The following is a 15,027-nucleotide window of genomic DNA, read 5'->3' on the forward strand; positions in this document are numbered from 1 at the left end:
AAGAAATAATGATAATCAAATCCTTGATGACAGCAACACTCAGTAACACTCACAAAACAAATACTGTATATTGACAGTCATGTTACGTTATTTTTAAAATGTTCCCTTTTCTTTTTCTAGCTTTTTTAACACACTACTTCTCCGCTGCGATACGCGGGTATATATATATGTATATATATATTCCGATCTACATACTCGAATAATGGATACTTTATTCGCCATCAATGATTGTTTTGGTAAAGCCATACTCAGTGTATTCATTAGATGAACGGTAAAAAAGTAAGAGCGAGGGGAGGATGCAGGCTGTAGTGCGTCAACTCTATCTGAATTGCGATCACATTTCAAAAATATATCTTTTCAAGTTCTATTTAGTCCATATTTGTCAAACTCAAGGGCCACGGGCCACATCCGCACGGCGTGTAATTATATCCGCCCCGAGATCATTTTATATACTGTATTATTGTTATTAATGGCCCAGGTATATGAAGCGCTGGTAACACAATAAACTACAGATCCCATAATGCAGCGCTTCAGCTGCCTTGCAGAACACTTATTGCGAAGCTAGCTCACGCGATGCTGGAGAGAAAAGTTCATTCTGAAAATAGAGCCTTTAAAAAGCGATGGGAGGCTGAGTATATGTTTACTGAACCCGTGTGTCTCATTTGTGGAGCTAATGTGGCTGTAATTACAGAATTTAATCTAAGACGGCACTATGAGACAAAACATCAGGGTAACCTGAATGCAATGCAGAAGATACAGAAAGCAGAATAATTAAATAAGAATCTGACACTTCAGCGGACGTTTTTACCCGTGCACAATCACAAAGTGATTTCAAGTGAAGCTGCTTTTATGGGAGACACAACCACTTGCCCCACTTTCCCTGTTACCAAGTAATGTTAAACCAAGTCGTCACTACGGTGTTCCCAAATACGCACTTTGCTGATAAACTGAGCGCACTGAGTTTGCACGGCGCTTTGGTGACTTTGAAGAACAAAAAAAGTCCGTCTACATGCGGCTCGAACCTTGTGCATGTTTGGTAGCACATATCTGTGTGAGAAGCTCTTCTCAGTGATAAAGACTAACAAAACAGCACACAGGAGTCGCCTCACTGATGAGCACCTGCAATCCATCCTGAGAATCTCCACAACACAGAACCTCACACCAAACAGAAACGAACTTGTGCCAAAAAGATGCCAGGCGTCCAGCTCTAAAATGACATATGAGCAAAGACAACTGAATGATTTGATTTGTTATTGCTGAAAGGAACACATTTTATTTATATTTCCAGGTTTTGTTATGCAGCATGTTCATATTTGAATTTGTATAATTTTGACAGGATATATTTTTATGGAGAGCAAAATCTTTTGGGATATTTAAAATCTAAGTTTATTTTTCATATAAAATTACATAAGAGTAAAGAAATTTGAATGTTTGTTCTTTTAATGTTTACTTTATTTCTAACTTGTATAATTTAGACAGGATATATTTTTATGGAGAGCAAAATATTATAAGTTGTTTAAGGTTTGAGTTGATTTATTCAGGAATAATATTCCAGTCTGTTTTTACCATTCCTACCAAAGATATTTCTGTCGACTAAATAAAAATTCCTTCTATTTAAAATTTAAATAGAACTTGAACAAATACGATAGTTCATAATATCCACGCAGACTTGCACGTAAGAGCGGGAGTTATCCATTTTAACAAGCAGCGTATTGCACTGATCCGAAATAGCTGTGTGTGTATATATGTAGATATGTATGTATATGTATATATATGTTTATATATGTGTGTGTGTATGTATATATATATATGTATGTATATATGTGTATATGTATATATATATGTTTATGTGTGTGTGTGTAAATATATATATGACAACAACACTCATCACTCACAACAGTGACAAAACAATTACATTGACAATCATGTTACGTTATTTTCAAAATGTTTCCTTTTCTTTTTCATTGCTTCTTTAACACACTACTTCTCCAGGCTGGTAAGCTAGTGGTATTTTGCTAGTATACATACATACATACATACATATATACATATATATATACATATATATACATACATATATATACATATATATACATACATACATACATATACATATATATACATACATACATACATATACATATATATACATACATACATACATATATATATATACATACATACATACATACACATATATACATATATATACATATATACATACATACATACACACATATATATATATATATGTGTGTGTATATATATATATATATGTGTGTGTATATATGTGTGTGTATATATATATATATGTGTGTGTATATATATATATATATATATATATATATATATATATATATATATATATATATATATATATATATATATATATATATATATATATATATATATATATATGTGTGTATAATAAAGTAAACGTTAAAAGAACAAACATTCAAATTTCTTTACTCTTATGTAATTTTATATAAAAAATAAACTTAAATTTTAAATATCCCAAAAGATTTTGCTCTCCATAAAAATATATTCTGTCAAAATTATACAAATTCAAATATGAACATGGTGCATAACAAAACCTGGAAATATAAATAAAATTTGTTCTTTTCAGCAATAACAAATCAAATCATTCAGTTGTCTTTGCTCTTATGTCATTTTATCAGATTTGGACGCGTGGCATCTTTTTTTGGCAACAAGTTCGTTTATGTTTGGTGTGAGGTTCTGTGTTGTGGAGATTCTCAGGATGGACTGCAGGTGCTCATCAGTGAGGCGACTCCTGTGTGCTGTTTTGTTAGTCTTCAAGACTGAGAAGAGCTTCTCACACAGATATGTGCTACCAAACATGCACAAGGTTCGAGCCGCATGTAGACGGAGCTGGAGCATTTCGGGAATGGAGTCAATAAACTGTGCGGGCCGTGCAGTATCATACTTTGCCTTCAGTGTGCCATTACACTGCAGCTCAATCACCTCCATCTGAATCTGCACAGGTGCAGTTTCCACATCGACGGCAAATGGGTTGCGAAACAACTCAAAATTCTTTTTTTGTTCTTCAAAGTCACCAAAGCGCCGTGCGAACTCAGTGCACAGTGCGCTCAGTTTATCAGCAAAGTGCGTATTTGGGAACACCGTTGTGCCGATTTGGTTCAAGATTGCACTGGTGCATTTGTGTCTCCCATAAAAGTAGCTTCACTTGAAATCACTTTGTGATTTTGCATGGGTAAAAACTTCTGCTGAAGTGTCAGATTCTTCTTTAACTCTTCTGCTTTCTGTATCTTGTGCATTGCATTCAGGTCTTTCAGGTTATCTTGATGTTTTGTCTCATAGTGCCGTCTTAGATTAAATTCTGTAATTACAGCCACATTAGCTCCACAAATGAGACACACGGGTTTACCGGCAATGTCAGTAAACATATACTCAGCCTCCCATCGGTTTTTAAAGGCTCTATGTTCAGAATCACCTTTTCTCTTCGCATCGTGGGCTAGCTTTGCAATAACTTGCAGCATCATAAGCTAGACTTGATTAACGCGGTAAGTGTTCGGCAAGGCAGCTGAAGCGCTGCATTATGGGATCTGCAGTTTATCCTGTTACCAGCGCTTCATATCCCCGGGCCAGTAATAACAATAATACAGTATATAAAATGATCTCGCGGGCTGGATATAATTACACGCCGGGCCGGATGTGGCCCGTGGGCCTTGAGTTTGACACATATGGACTAAATAGAACTTGAAAAGAAATATTTTTTCGAATGTGATCGCGCAATTCAGATCGAGTTGACACGCACTACAGTACATCGAGCCCGCATGCTATTGTGGTTTTGCCTGTGCGCTTCAATAAGTTACCCTCCCCTCGCTTTTACTTTTTTACCGTTCATGTAATGAATACACTGAGTATGGCTTTACCAAAACAATCATTGATAAAGTATCCATTTTTCATAAAGCTTCAATTGGTGATCTGTCTTTCTGCGTTAACCGCATATTTTTTCATACGTCTTAAACCAAGGGGATGTGAGGCTAAAATGAATCGAGAAGCGCATACATACTTAGTGCATCCCTCTCGGAATCGAACCTCGGAAGTCAGCGCTAGAGGCGAAGCCTCTACAGTACTATTGCGCCACGGCGTGCGGTTTGTCTATTTGAGCGTAGCAGTGTAATTCGTTTTTTGTTCAGCACTCTTTGGAACTGTTGCTTTTTGTCTGCGCACTACGTCAGTTCACGTGAGCCACTGAATATGGTTTTATATGTCACTCGCTCGCTTCTAATTGTTTCGCTGCCTTCTTAATTATATAATGCATGTTTTCTTCAGCGCTTTTGTAGCTCTTCCTGGTTTTCTACGTAATGCGTGATTACGTGAGAGGCGTGATGATGTCACACGAAACTCCGCCCCCCACGGCTTTCGAGCTCAACTCCATTACAGTAAATGGAGAAAAATAGCTTCTAGTTATGACCATTATGCGTAGAATTTCAAAATGAAACCTGCCCAACTTTTGTAAGGAAGCTGTAAGGAATGAACCTGCCAAATTTCAGCCTTCTACCTGTATATACATACACATACACATACTCGTATATACAGTATATATATATATATATATTTTTTTTTGCAATATCTCTAAATGAAAGGCCCACACTTCAAAGGGTAATAATGTTCCGTCTGATTTCATTTGTTAATTGCCGTTTTTTGACGTTATCACTAGAATATTGTCCAAACAGTACTTCGCTGAGTGTAGTAACAGTCTGTTCCAACTCTGGTTTAAGACAGTCAGAAGGTTTTCAAGTAGTCAATAGAAGTTGGGACACCTGTGCAAATTGTTTGCTTCAACTTGCAAGGTTTAATTTAGTTTAATTACTACAAAACACCTGTAGGTTCTAAACTATTAGTTGTAATCTGAAGAAAGCCCATTTATAATATTTGATATTTCATTGTTTTCAGTTTTTGAAAACCCAAACTTACCTAAATTTATACCTTTGGCAGTTTACTATTTACCTTTTCAGCATTTTAGGTCATTCATTGCATTTCAACTGACTAAATTTGAAGGAAAACTGGAAAAACTAAGGTGTTCTAAAACTTGAATTGATTTATTATTTGGAAGAAGGCAGTAAGGTTAATATAAGGTTAATATAATGTTCCTCTTGCCTTTTTTGCAAGCAAGGTTTGGATGTCTAAGCAGTTGCACAACATATTAAAGCACTCAAAGGTTAAAGATCTACTGTTCATTATTGTGAAAAGGATTTCCAGGGAGAACTGTGTCTTTATCACGCTGTACTGAGTTATTAATGTATGTAAAGATGACAATGGCACTGCAATGATGACAATCCATTAAATGATTTGTTGGAATATGTGCTAGGTATACCAGTATTGCAATCACTAGAAGAAGTGCGAGGACCTTTACTATCCCTTACGTATGTGGTTTAGAAATTCATAGCAAAGTTTTATATATTCAAAACATTTACGGTGGACATTGTTATAATCAATATGATTATACCAGACACTTTGGAAGCCATTGTGAAGAACAGTCATATCAATAGCCAGTCTTTTTTTTTTTTTTGCATAGTCCTCGCTGTACTCCAATTTTATTTTTTGACTGTATTTCTTTCTGTGGCCGATCTATGTGATGATAGGAGAAGATTGGTGTTGCCTTTCATCGTGAAATTCTATAATACTAAGTAGATGAGAAAGTTCTATACTTTTAAATTTGTCCTAGAATAGATGAATGGCAGGGCCATTAACAGAAATTGAAAACTATTCATCACATTTTCAAGCTGTCAGCCATTAAAGGCAGTTATTGTGAACATTAGATGCTTAAAGGCTTCTTGTTCTATGTGGTCAAGTTATCCCTGCTGGACCCACAAGCAACATCGGGCAACAGGAAACTCTCTATTTATGGGGAACTGGAGATGAAAAAAACTCTGTATACAGTGACCTTTGAAATGAATTATATTTGTGTCTTTTCAAGGTGGTGGCTATAAGCTCATTATCCATGAAGCTCCTTTTCACCTCTAAATGCTGAGGGGGAATTACACTCCCAACAGGAATTACTTCTCGAATACTGTTTGCATATTGTGAACTTTACAACAGATCGTCTTTACACTTATTCAAAGTCAGTTAAGGCATTTGAAAGGCCACACATGCTTTCTAACCCCTATGCCTCATTTTTGACACAGGATTTTTGTAGTTGAAACTATTTCACCTGAGGTAGAAAAATATGTACTATAAAACCATAATTATGATTAAATTTCACGTAATATTGAATATTTGTTTGTTTTAGTACCAACAAAGTAGAATTAGATATATAATATTTTCCACACTTTGTACTGAAGGACATAAATATAGAAGACCTCTTCTCATGTTGCTATTGTACAGGTGTAGCATTTCAGAATATGACATTACTTGTAGCTGCTGTACATCATATAACCAAGTGTATACAGTTATTTATTTTACTCATCAGCAGTCTCAAACTATAGGCCCAAAGTGGCACAGGTAGAGCTGAAATCTAAGAACTTTAATTCTGTCAGTTCTTTGCAAGTGATGACAGGCATTTCTTTATCCCTATTTGTAAGAGAAATGCTAATGTACAGCTAGAACAGACAGAAAAGGGGAATATATATATATATATCTCCTGTCATCTTTGCCCAATACTAACTAGTTTGGAGTTTTTAAAGGGTTGGCTTCTAACAAGACTTCAGATTTAAAAGTCACCCACTTTTTAAGCAGTATTACAACAAAGCTAAAACAATGCAAATAATTTCATATTTAATTTAAAAGGTTTTACCTTTTTCATCTGCTTTATCTCTTATTGCAATTGTGTCATTACTGAGAGAGATAGTTTGGGAATTCAAAGTGTCTGTTCTTAATCCTGGAAACTTAGGAGTTGAAATGAGTCTTCCTTCATAGGAAAACAAATAGATTCCAGCTCCATCAACCAGAAGAAAGTGCCTAAAACAAAAGTAATCACATATCAGCATTTTGAAGAGTTTGATGCATTTCTTTGATATTTTGTAACCTGCTAAGTCTAAAAAAAATTTGAAGAGGCAGGGCATTTTTCAGCATAGAAAAGGCTAAAAGCAAAATACAAATCATGGATGAAAAGCCAGTCCAACATAGGGAATACTTAAATTTATTCACATTGGCCCAATTAACTTAATACAAATCAAAATCAGTAAGGAAAACACCACAAGTAGAATTTCCAAATGCTACAAAGATGGGCAGATCCAGGAATCAACCCAGGGTTTCTAGGTCTGTGAGTCAGCAGGTCTAAATAACATCATGTAATTGAAGTGCACAAAGCAAGGCTCTCTACAGAGAACACAAGACACAAAACAGGAACCAAAAATAAAAGGGAAAGAGAGAAGTTTGTCATAAATCAACTCAATTTACACTCTGCAAAAAATCTAAATACTGTCAAGTAAAACTAATGAAGACATTCTGAGATTATGCAAACTCCATACAGACAAAGACCAGTCTACAGGAGTTGTGAGGCAACAGTGCTAACCAGTGGTTTTACCAAACCACCCTAAGGGGTTGAAAATTAAGCTTTAGTGTTTACACATTTGAGGCTATTATTTAATAATTGTGAAGTTATTTAACAATAGTTGCTTTTTCTGCTCACAATCTTTAGCATGTTTCTTGTAATCATATTAGCTACAAAGCAGTAAATGGATGCACTGGAGATGAATGAAAGCATACTATAATAAACAATCATGGACAATGAAGAAATAGAATGACTTGATTTTTCTTTTACCAAAATATGATGAACTAGCTAAAATTTCATATAAATAAGTGCACAAAGAGTGTGAAAAAATGTCATCTTTGTATGTATTCCATCAAAAATATTAAAAGTCAATACTATGAAGCTTGGCTAGCAGCAGCTTACTTTGGGAGTACAGTATACATTTTTTTGGCAGTGAGATTTCACATTTCTCATAACACACTTTAACAAAAAAAAAAAATCAGGTAAAGCCCTTCAGTCAAACAAAAACAATCAAAATAATTCTGATGGAGGTGGTTCATATGACCTTTACAGCTTTGTTTGCCTCTTTCAATTATTTTCAGACAATGAGAAAAAAAAATCTGCAGAAATGTATGATTAATGATAGTTTAAAAACCTGCCAATAACACAAACTGATGTTGACATCACAAGAGAAACTAGTTTTCCTGCTAGACATGTCCTAGCTTCATAAAAGATAAATCAGCCAATTGCTACACTATTTTAAATATGTCCTTAATGAGCATCACAGGACATTTTGTGCATGTATAGTACTACTCAAATTAAGCTTCCCAGGAGTACCTGAGTTCACAATTTATTCTGTCTGCCTCTACAGCTGCACTTCTATCTTCATTCTTTCATACATTCATTCACTCATGAGTCTGAATTTGTCTCATTGTCTCTTAAACAGTTATATATTAAAAATATATCACAGATGTAGGTAATTTTCAAAGCATTTCATTTTAGTAATGCTTTGAAAAATAGATAGCTATATAGAAAAGCAGATCTAAAGTAGAAAAAATTATGTGTCATGTCATATCATCATTCTTCAGGAAGTTTTTCACTTGTGAAAATAAATCACACCAGTGAGGAAAACATACAGACATTCACCAAAAACAGAACTGTGACAAAAATGTAGCAGTTATGTCAAAGTACTTATAATAAGCATTTATGCAATATGTATGTTATCAAGTCATCAATCAATATGCAGAAACATCTATCTCAGGGGTCCCCAACTCTGGTGCTGGAGTCCCCCAGTGGCTGCAGGTTTTCATTCTAACCCTTTTCACAATTAGTGCACTATTTTTACTGCTAATTAACTTAATTAGGAGCAAAAACAGGTCACTAATTAAGAAAAGGGATAGAATGAAATCCTGCAGCCACTGGGGCCCACAAGGATCAGAGTTGAGGACCCCTGATCTATCTCTTACTTCAAAATGGGCTTAGATTTATATTTAACTGTTGCTCTTTCTGATTCAATAGTTAGATGCTTGGGGACACTTTTAGTAGATACATTTTATGGTACAAAGTAATTTTTTTAAACAGACAGCACAAAATCATTATATAGTAAAACTAACTAACTTCTAAAATACTAAACTTGTGATAATCTTGGGTAAAAGACAAATAATACTTTTTACCATAAATAAAAAAGTTAATTATCAATGCAAAATAAATAGCATCATTTTACCAAATTCAATTCAAAATATTGTGAAACAATTCCTGCAGTCAATTAGCCTTAAATGAGTACATTTCACTTGAAGCACAATCTAAAGTCAGAGCAAACTGCAACAAAATACAAAAAAGCAAGGAGGTGGAGGAGTTTGGGAGCATACGCTGATTACAGTACAGTGTCAGACCCAACACATGATGAACGACCCGGTTTGGGACCCGAGTGCTGCCCTGCTATGGGTGACATCTCAGCACCACACTGGAATAGTGAAATGCTTTACTACCAACACCCAAGTTTTCCGTGCAAGTTGGATGTCCTGCCTGCATGGCTGGATGCAGGTTAACGTCATACCCAGGACAGAGCTACTGTTGGTTAAGAGCCTTGCTCAACGGGCCCAACGAAGTAGAGTCACTTCTGGCATTTACAGTACTTGAAGTGGCAACCTTCCGATTGCCAGAGCAGATCTCTAGCCAAAGAGCCATCAGTCTGCCCATAAAATAACAAGAATGATTACTATATAAGTAAAATATCAATGCCAAGTATTTATTTTTTAAGAATAAACACCTCCTTATATGTAATTGTGTTTAATACATTTTATTAATTAAATTATATAACTGTCCTTTATAGTGTTGAAAATGTAAAAGTTATTCTTTACATGACTACGAATTCAGAATACATTGTGCAAATACACTACAGAAATATACATTTTACCTTTCTGCCTGTAGGATCAAACTGACAGTTCCTTCTTTAAGATCAAAAATTAGTGGTGTATTCCAGTTCTTAGTGCTGTAATAAAGAACATTTCAGCAGTCTTATTTGTATTGAAGTAATTTTACATGAGTACAAAAATTCCCATCTTTAAAAGTTACATAAAACAGAATAAAATTGTTTCACGTTTCATTTAAGTACTAACATCAGTGCTGAATATATTCATAAAAAGTTTTGGTGGTAATATTGGATGCTATAGATTCTGTACCAGCATTTACATTGCTTACCTGTAGACATAGCACTGCAAAGATGTGGTAACTACCAAATGCCCATGTAATAAGGAAGCTTTAATCACCCTGTCACGAAACTCCAAGACATCCACTGCATCATTCAAGACGTTCCTCACCTGAAAAATGTAACACTTGCCAAATTTGTGTGTACACTATTGTTACTAAATACACCTTTACAGAATGCGTTATTTTAACTATCACAAAACAGAGTTAATAGAAGTGCTTAAGAGTAATTAAAACTATAAATCCACGCAACATGTGAGGAAGAAAAATTTAAATAAAAGCTAACTTTATATGATTTTTATACTTGCGTGATTTTTTTCCATACAAAAGCAACAGTGCAGGATACTTCCAGTAAAGTATAACACATTAATTTGTACCTTTTTTTTTAAAACTTTAATAAAGAAGTAGTGTATTTTATATTCACAATGCTAAACCATTTAACTGACACAACTAACATAATGAAGTAAATTTTAAAGTTAAGATGCACTTCAAATGACAGAGTGCCTTCAGTGGTGAACTATACAGTTGTAAGAATACAATACTTTTCCAAACATCAGCAAACTGTGTTCCTTGAATCACAAACCACTGGCAGATATGTACACAAATAAAAACCTTATTCCGCTAGAAATAAATAAATTAAAGACATCTATTTGTTTAACTTGGACAAACACTATCTTATAAAATGTCTCAGAGTTGACCTTTCATTTAGACTTGCAACATGTAACCTGTATCTTGTAGTTTCAGCAGTTTAAACAAGAACTGCTGCTGAAGGTTGAATACAGTGCTCAGGCTCTGACTTAGAGTGTTTAGAATAACCTCTAGTTTCTACTGGAAAGCTACAGACTTGGCCTATAAAAACTGAATGAAAACATACCTCAAAAATATTTAACAGACACCAATTAGGAAAATAAACATACTCTAAACCATTTCAAGACAGAATGATCTGAGAACAGAGAGGAGAAGGATAAAAAGAAGAAGCCCAGAGGCTAGTTGTAGAGGAATAACCTTGACCATGTATTTTAACAGATGATCACATTTTAGAGCTACTACATAAAAGAAAGCAATCTGACATAAATGAAAATTCCTTGGAATGTAGCTACATAGACTAGTCACACAAACCAAGTAAGAAAACAACAGATAAGCATAGCTGCTACTTCTATGCTCAGCTTGCTATTTCGTTGCAGATGCTTTCTTTATTCACCAACCACTGTCAATAAATTATAATTTTGCCTCTGAAAACATCCTTAAATGAAAATGAAATTCACTGTCTGAAGTAAGCTTAAATGAAGTGTATCTCGAAAAATGAAATCATTCTTTAGCATAAAAGGAAAGTTACTGTTTGAAACAAAAAAAAAATCTTTAAAACTAATCCAAGAAAACTTTAAAAAGGTAAACAGTTAAGACTGTTATAAAATTTTTGGGGATCTTTTACTGCTTGTCCACTATCACTTATACAATATATGGACAAACGTATTGGGACACCCCTAGTAATTATTGAATTCAGGTGTTTCAATCAGACCACTGCAACAGGTATAAAATCAAGTACTTGCAGTCATTTACAAACATTTATGAAACAAAATGGGTCATTCTGAAAAGCTCAGTGACTTCAAGGATGGTACTGTGATAGGATAACACCTTTGCAATAAGACTATGAAATTTCATCCCTGCTGGATATTCCACAGTCAACTGTAAGTAGTATTATTGGAAAGTGGAAGCATTTAGGAACAATGGCAACTCAGCCACAAAGTGGAAGACCATGTAAAGCCGCAGAGCAGAGTCAAAGACTGCTATGGTGCATGGTGCATAAAAGTCATAACACTCTGCTGATTCCATAGCTGAAGAGTTCAAAACTTCCACAAGCATTAACTGAGCAGCAGGCACTCCCAACTTCTATTCCAAGCATTGGATGGAGTGGTGTAAAACACACTGCTACTGGAGCAGTGGAAACCTCTTCTCTTCATTTGGCGGTTCCCAGGAGAACGTTACCTGCCTTTCTGTATTGTGCCAACTGTGAAATTTGGTGGAGGTAGGATAATGGTGTGGAGAGGTTTTTCAGGGTTTGGGCTAGGCCCCTTATTTCCAGTGAAGGGCAATCTTAATGCTTCAGCATACCAAGACATTTTAGACAACACTAAATGCTTCCAACATTTTTGAAATAGTTTTGGGAAGACCCTTTTCTATTCCAGCATGACTATGTCCCAGTGCACAAAGCAATGTCCATAAAGAAATGGTTGGATGAGTTTGGTGTTGAAGAACTTGACTGGTCCGCAAAGAGCCCTGACCTTCACACCATCAAACACCTTTGAGATGAACTGGAAGAGAGATTGTGAGCCAGGCCTTCTCGTCCAGCATCAGGACCTGACCTTATAAATGCTCAACATAATGAATGGGCACAAATTCCCACAGAAACACTCCAAAATCTTGTGGAAAGCCTTCTAAAAAGAATGGAAACTGTTATAGCTGCAAAGGGGGGACTAACTCTGTATTAAAGTCTATGTATTTGAATGCAATGTCATTAAAGTCCCTGTTGGTGTAATGGTCAGGCATCCCAATACTTTTGCCTATACAGTGTATGGCTGAAAAGACACTAGAGGCACGGGGAAGGCAAAAGGTCCTTGTAAGGCCAATCGGGTAGATTATAGGCAGACAGGGCACCATTAGAGGTCCCGAGTATGCCAAAGTGAGGAGAATAGCATGTCAGGTTTAGTAAGAAGTTTGCTATATTCCCCTAGGATGCTTGAGGCATATGATCCTCTCCTTTGAGGCACAGCAACAACAGGAAAGATTGGCAAGCAGTTACAAGATGCCTAGAGACCGCACAATGCAGCTTTGGAACCTTGTCGTTTCGTTAATGGAGCAAGTAATAGTAGGTGGTGCCTAAAACACCAAGCAATTTAAGGGCAAAGGAAAGTTTTGAGTGAGGGGAGGAGGTATATTGTATCCGAAAGGTGGAAGTGTGAGAATTGTAAGCTCACAGGGTAAATAAAGAACACCACCTATACAGGTAAAACTGAAAATATTGTAGGATTGTGTTTTCTATTTTATTTGGTGCGTACATTGCTGTCTACTTTTGCTCATCCTTCTCCTTGTTAATTGAGTTAAAAAAAAAAAAAACTTTTCTACACACAGCCCTATTAGGGATATCATAAAGGACCCCCTCTTATCACAAACTAAAGACAGAAATCCCTCACAATCACCACTTTAACTGTTTTACATATGGTACTGTTAAAGTCTGTATAACCAGACCAATTAAATATTTCTAAAATTACTAAATGGCACATAACATAGCTGAAGAACTTACCTAGCACATGATACTCTCTTGTGTGTTTGAAAACAGCTCTTCAGTGTGAGCAATCATTAAAATAATAGTTTACTGAAGGAATAATGAAGGACATTTTTCAAAAGAAAGTGATAAGTTACAAAAACCTATACTTCGGTTCTAATCTGTACTAAAGTTCTAAAAATGTCACGGGACCAGCCTTTTTACAGTATTGGTAGTACCAAGAAAGTTGGTACTACATTCATGAATGACTCCAAGTAGACAAATTACTACAGAAGGCACAATAATACATGATAAAAAATGAGTAAAAACTACACACAAAATGTTTTACGGTGTTGATGATACTGCACTGTATTAACACATGTCGAAAAGAAAAACAGCAGAGGTCACGTCTGGAAATGCTTTTGTGTTCGCTCAAGAGAATTTCAGCACACAAGTGCAGGAATTGTACTTGTTACTTAAAAAAAACACACACACACACACATACACAAGCTTGAGTTATTGCCACATTTATTCTTTTATGGAATTAATTCAGAAGCAGATTTGTGCCTGCTTTAAGGGAGAAATAACGTAACTAATTAAATGAGGTACAATCATTTAACTAGTATTGTCATGGATTTGTAGGAGGAGATGAAAAGACAACAAGATTAATTGCTTTTATAGTGTCTTGCACAGCCACAATAAATGAAGTGAGGCTTTGCATTTTCATTCTCGGATTGTAATGAGCACATCTACAGTGTCCACAAGTCCAAACATCTGTCCATTTACTAACCAGTGTAAAGAGGGTGTGACTTACACACATCCACAGTTATGCATATATGACTATGGGAGATGGGAGGACAGCCAGTGCAAACAGCTGTAGCCAAAAAACACTGACTTAAGATTCAAACAAAGAGGATATTTGGCTTGTCTACACAGGCAATAAAATGAGCAGCTGCATGTGTTAATATGAAAATAAAATTTATTTAGTATTTCAATGCTTCAGAGAACAAAGCCCATCTCTCCATTACTACAATGTATACTGTACTGTGTTAACAGAGATGTGCAATTGCCAAAACACGCAGTTAGCAGGACAAGAAAAACAGTGAAATTCATTGCTAAATACAAATCTGCAAACAATGAATTTCTATAATTTGTTTGGCTTTTGAAGGAAAACTTCCATTCATAAGTATAATCTACCAGTGAAAGCATATGCGATATATTTGAATAGCTGAGTACAGGTGACAAAGCAATTTTCAAATTCTGGATTTGTACATAGGCATAAGAAATAAAGTCTGACATTTCGCAGAAGAAACCTTGAAAACTGCAAAGAAAAGGCTGTTAAACATGAGTTCAGAAACAAAGGATTAATATAAAGCTGACAAGTTTTATTTTATATAGGAAGCTTTAAAATTTGGACAAATGAAGAAAAAAAGAAGGGAAAACTGAAACACCATGAGTTTCTGACATTTGAAATTTGAATTAATTTCACTATCGCATTAAATATTATTCTATAGTAATATTTTTTTAACCATCTAATTATTCAAGAACAAATCTTACAATAGAAAATATTACAAACCTAACAGATTGGTTCACTAACAAA

The 15,027-nt window shown here is 35.2% G+C and overlaps 1 protein-coding gene across 3 annotated transcripts in view; it reads right to left on the reverse strand.

Annotated features, from left to right (window-relative positions):
• ift80 (intraflagellar transport 80 homolog (Chlamydomonas)) overlaps positions 1-15,027 on the reverse strand; it is a 261,632-nt gene that overhangs the window by 51,860 nt on the left and 194,745 nt on the right. For all 3 annotated transcript variants that reach the window (XM_039756563.1, XM_039756573.1, XM_039756581.1), the window contains exons 10-12: positions 10,160-10,278; positions 9,876-9,950; positions 6,782-6,945 (exon numbers count right to left, since the gene is read on the reverse strand). In XM_039756563.1, the coding sequence (XP_039612497.1) occupies positions 6,782-6,945; positions 9,876-9,950; positions 10,160-10,278 (358 nt within the window). The remainder of the gene's footprint in view (positions 1-6,781; positions 6,946-9,875; positions 9,951-10,159; positions 10,279-15,027) is intronic.

Source organism: Polypterus senegalus, chromosome 1 (genome assembly GCF_016835505.1).
Source record: "Polypterus senegalus isolate Bchr_013 chromosome 1, ASM1683550v1, whole genome shotgun sequence".
NCBI classification, from domain to species: Eukaryota; Metazoa; Chordata; class Cladistia; order Polypteriformes; family Polypteridae; genus Polypterus; species Polypterus senegalus.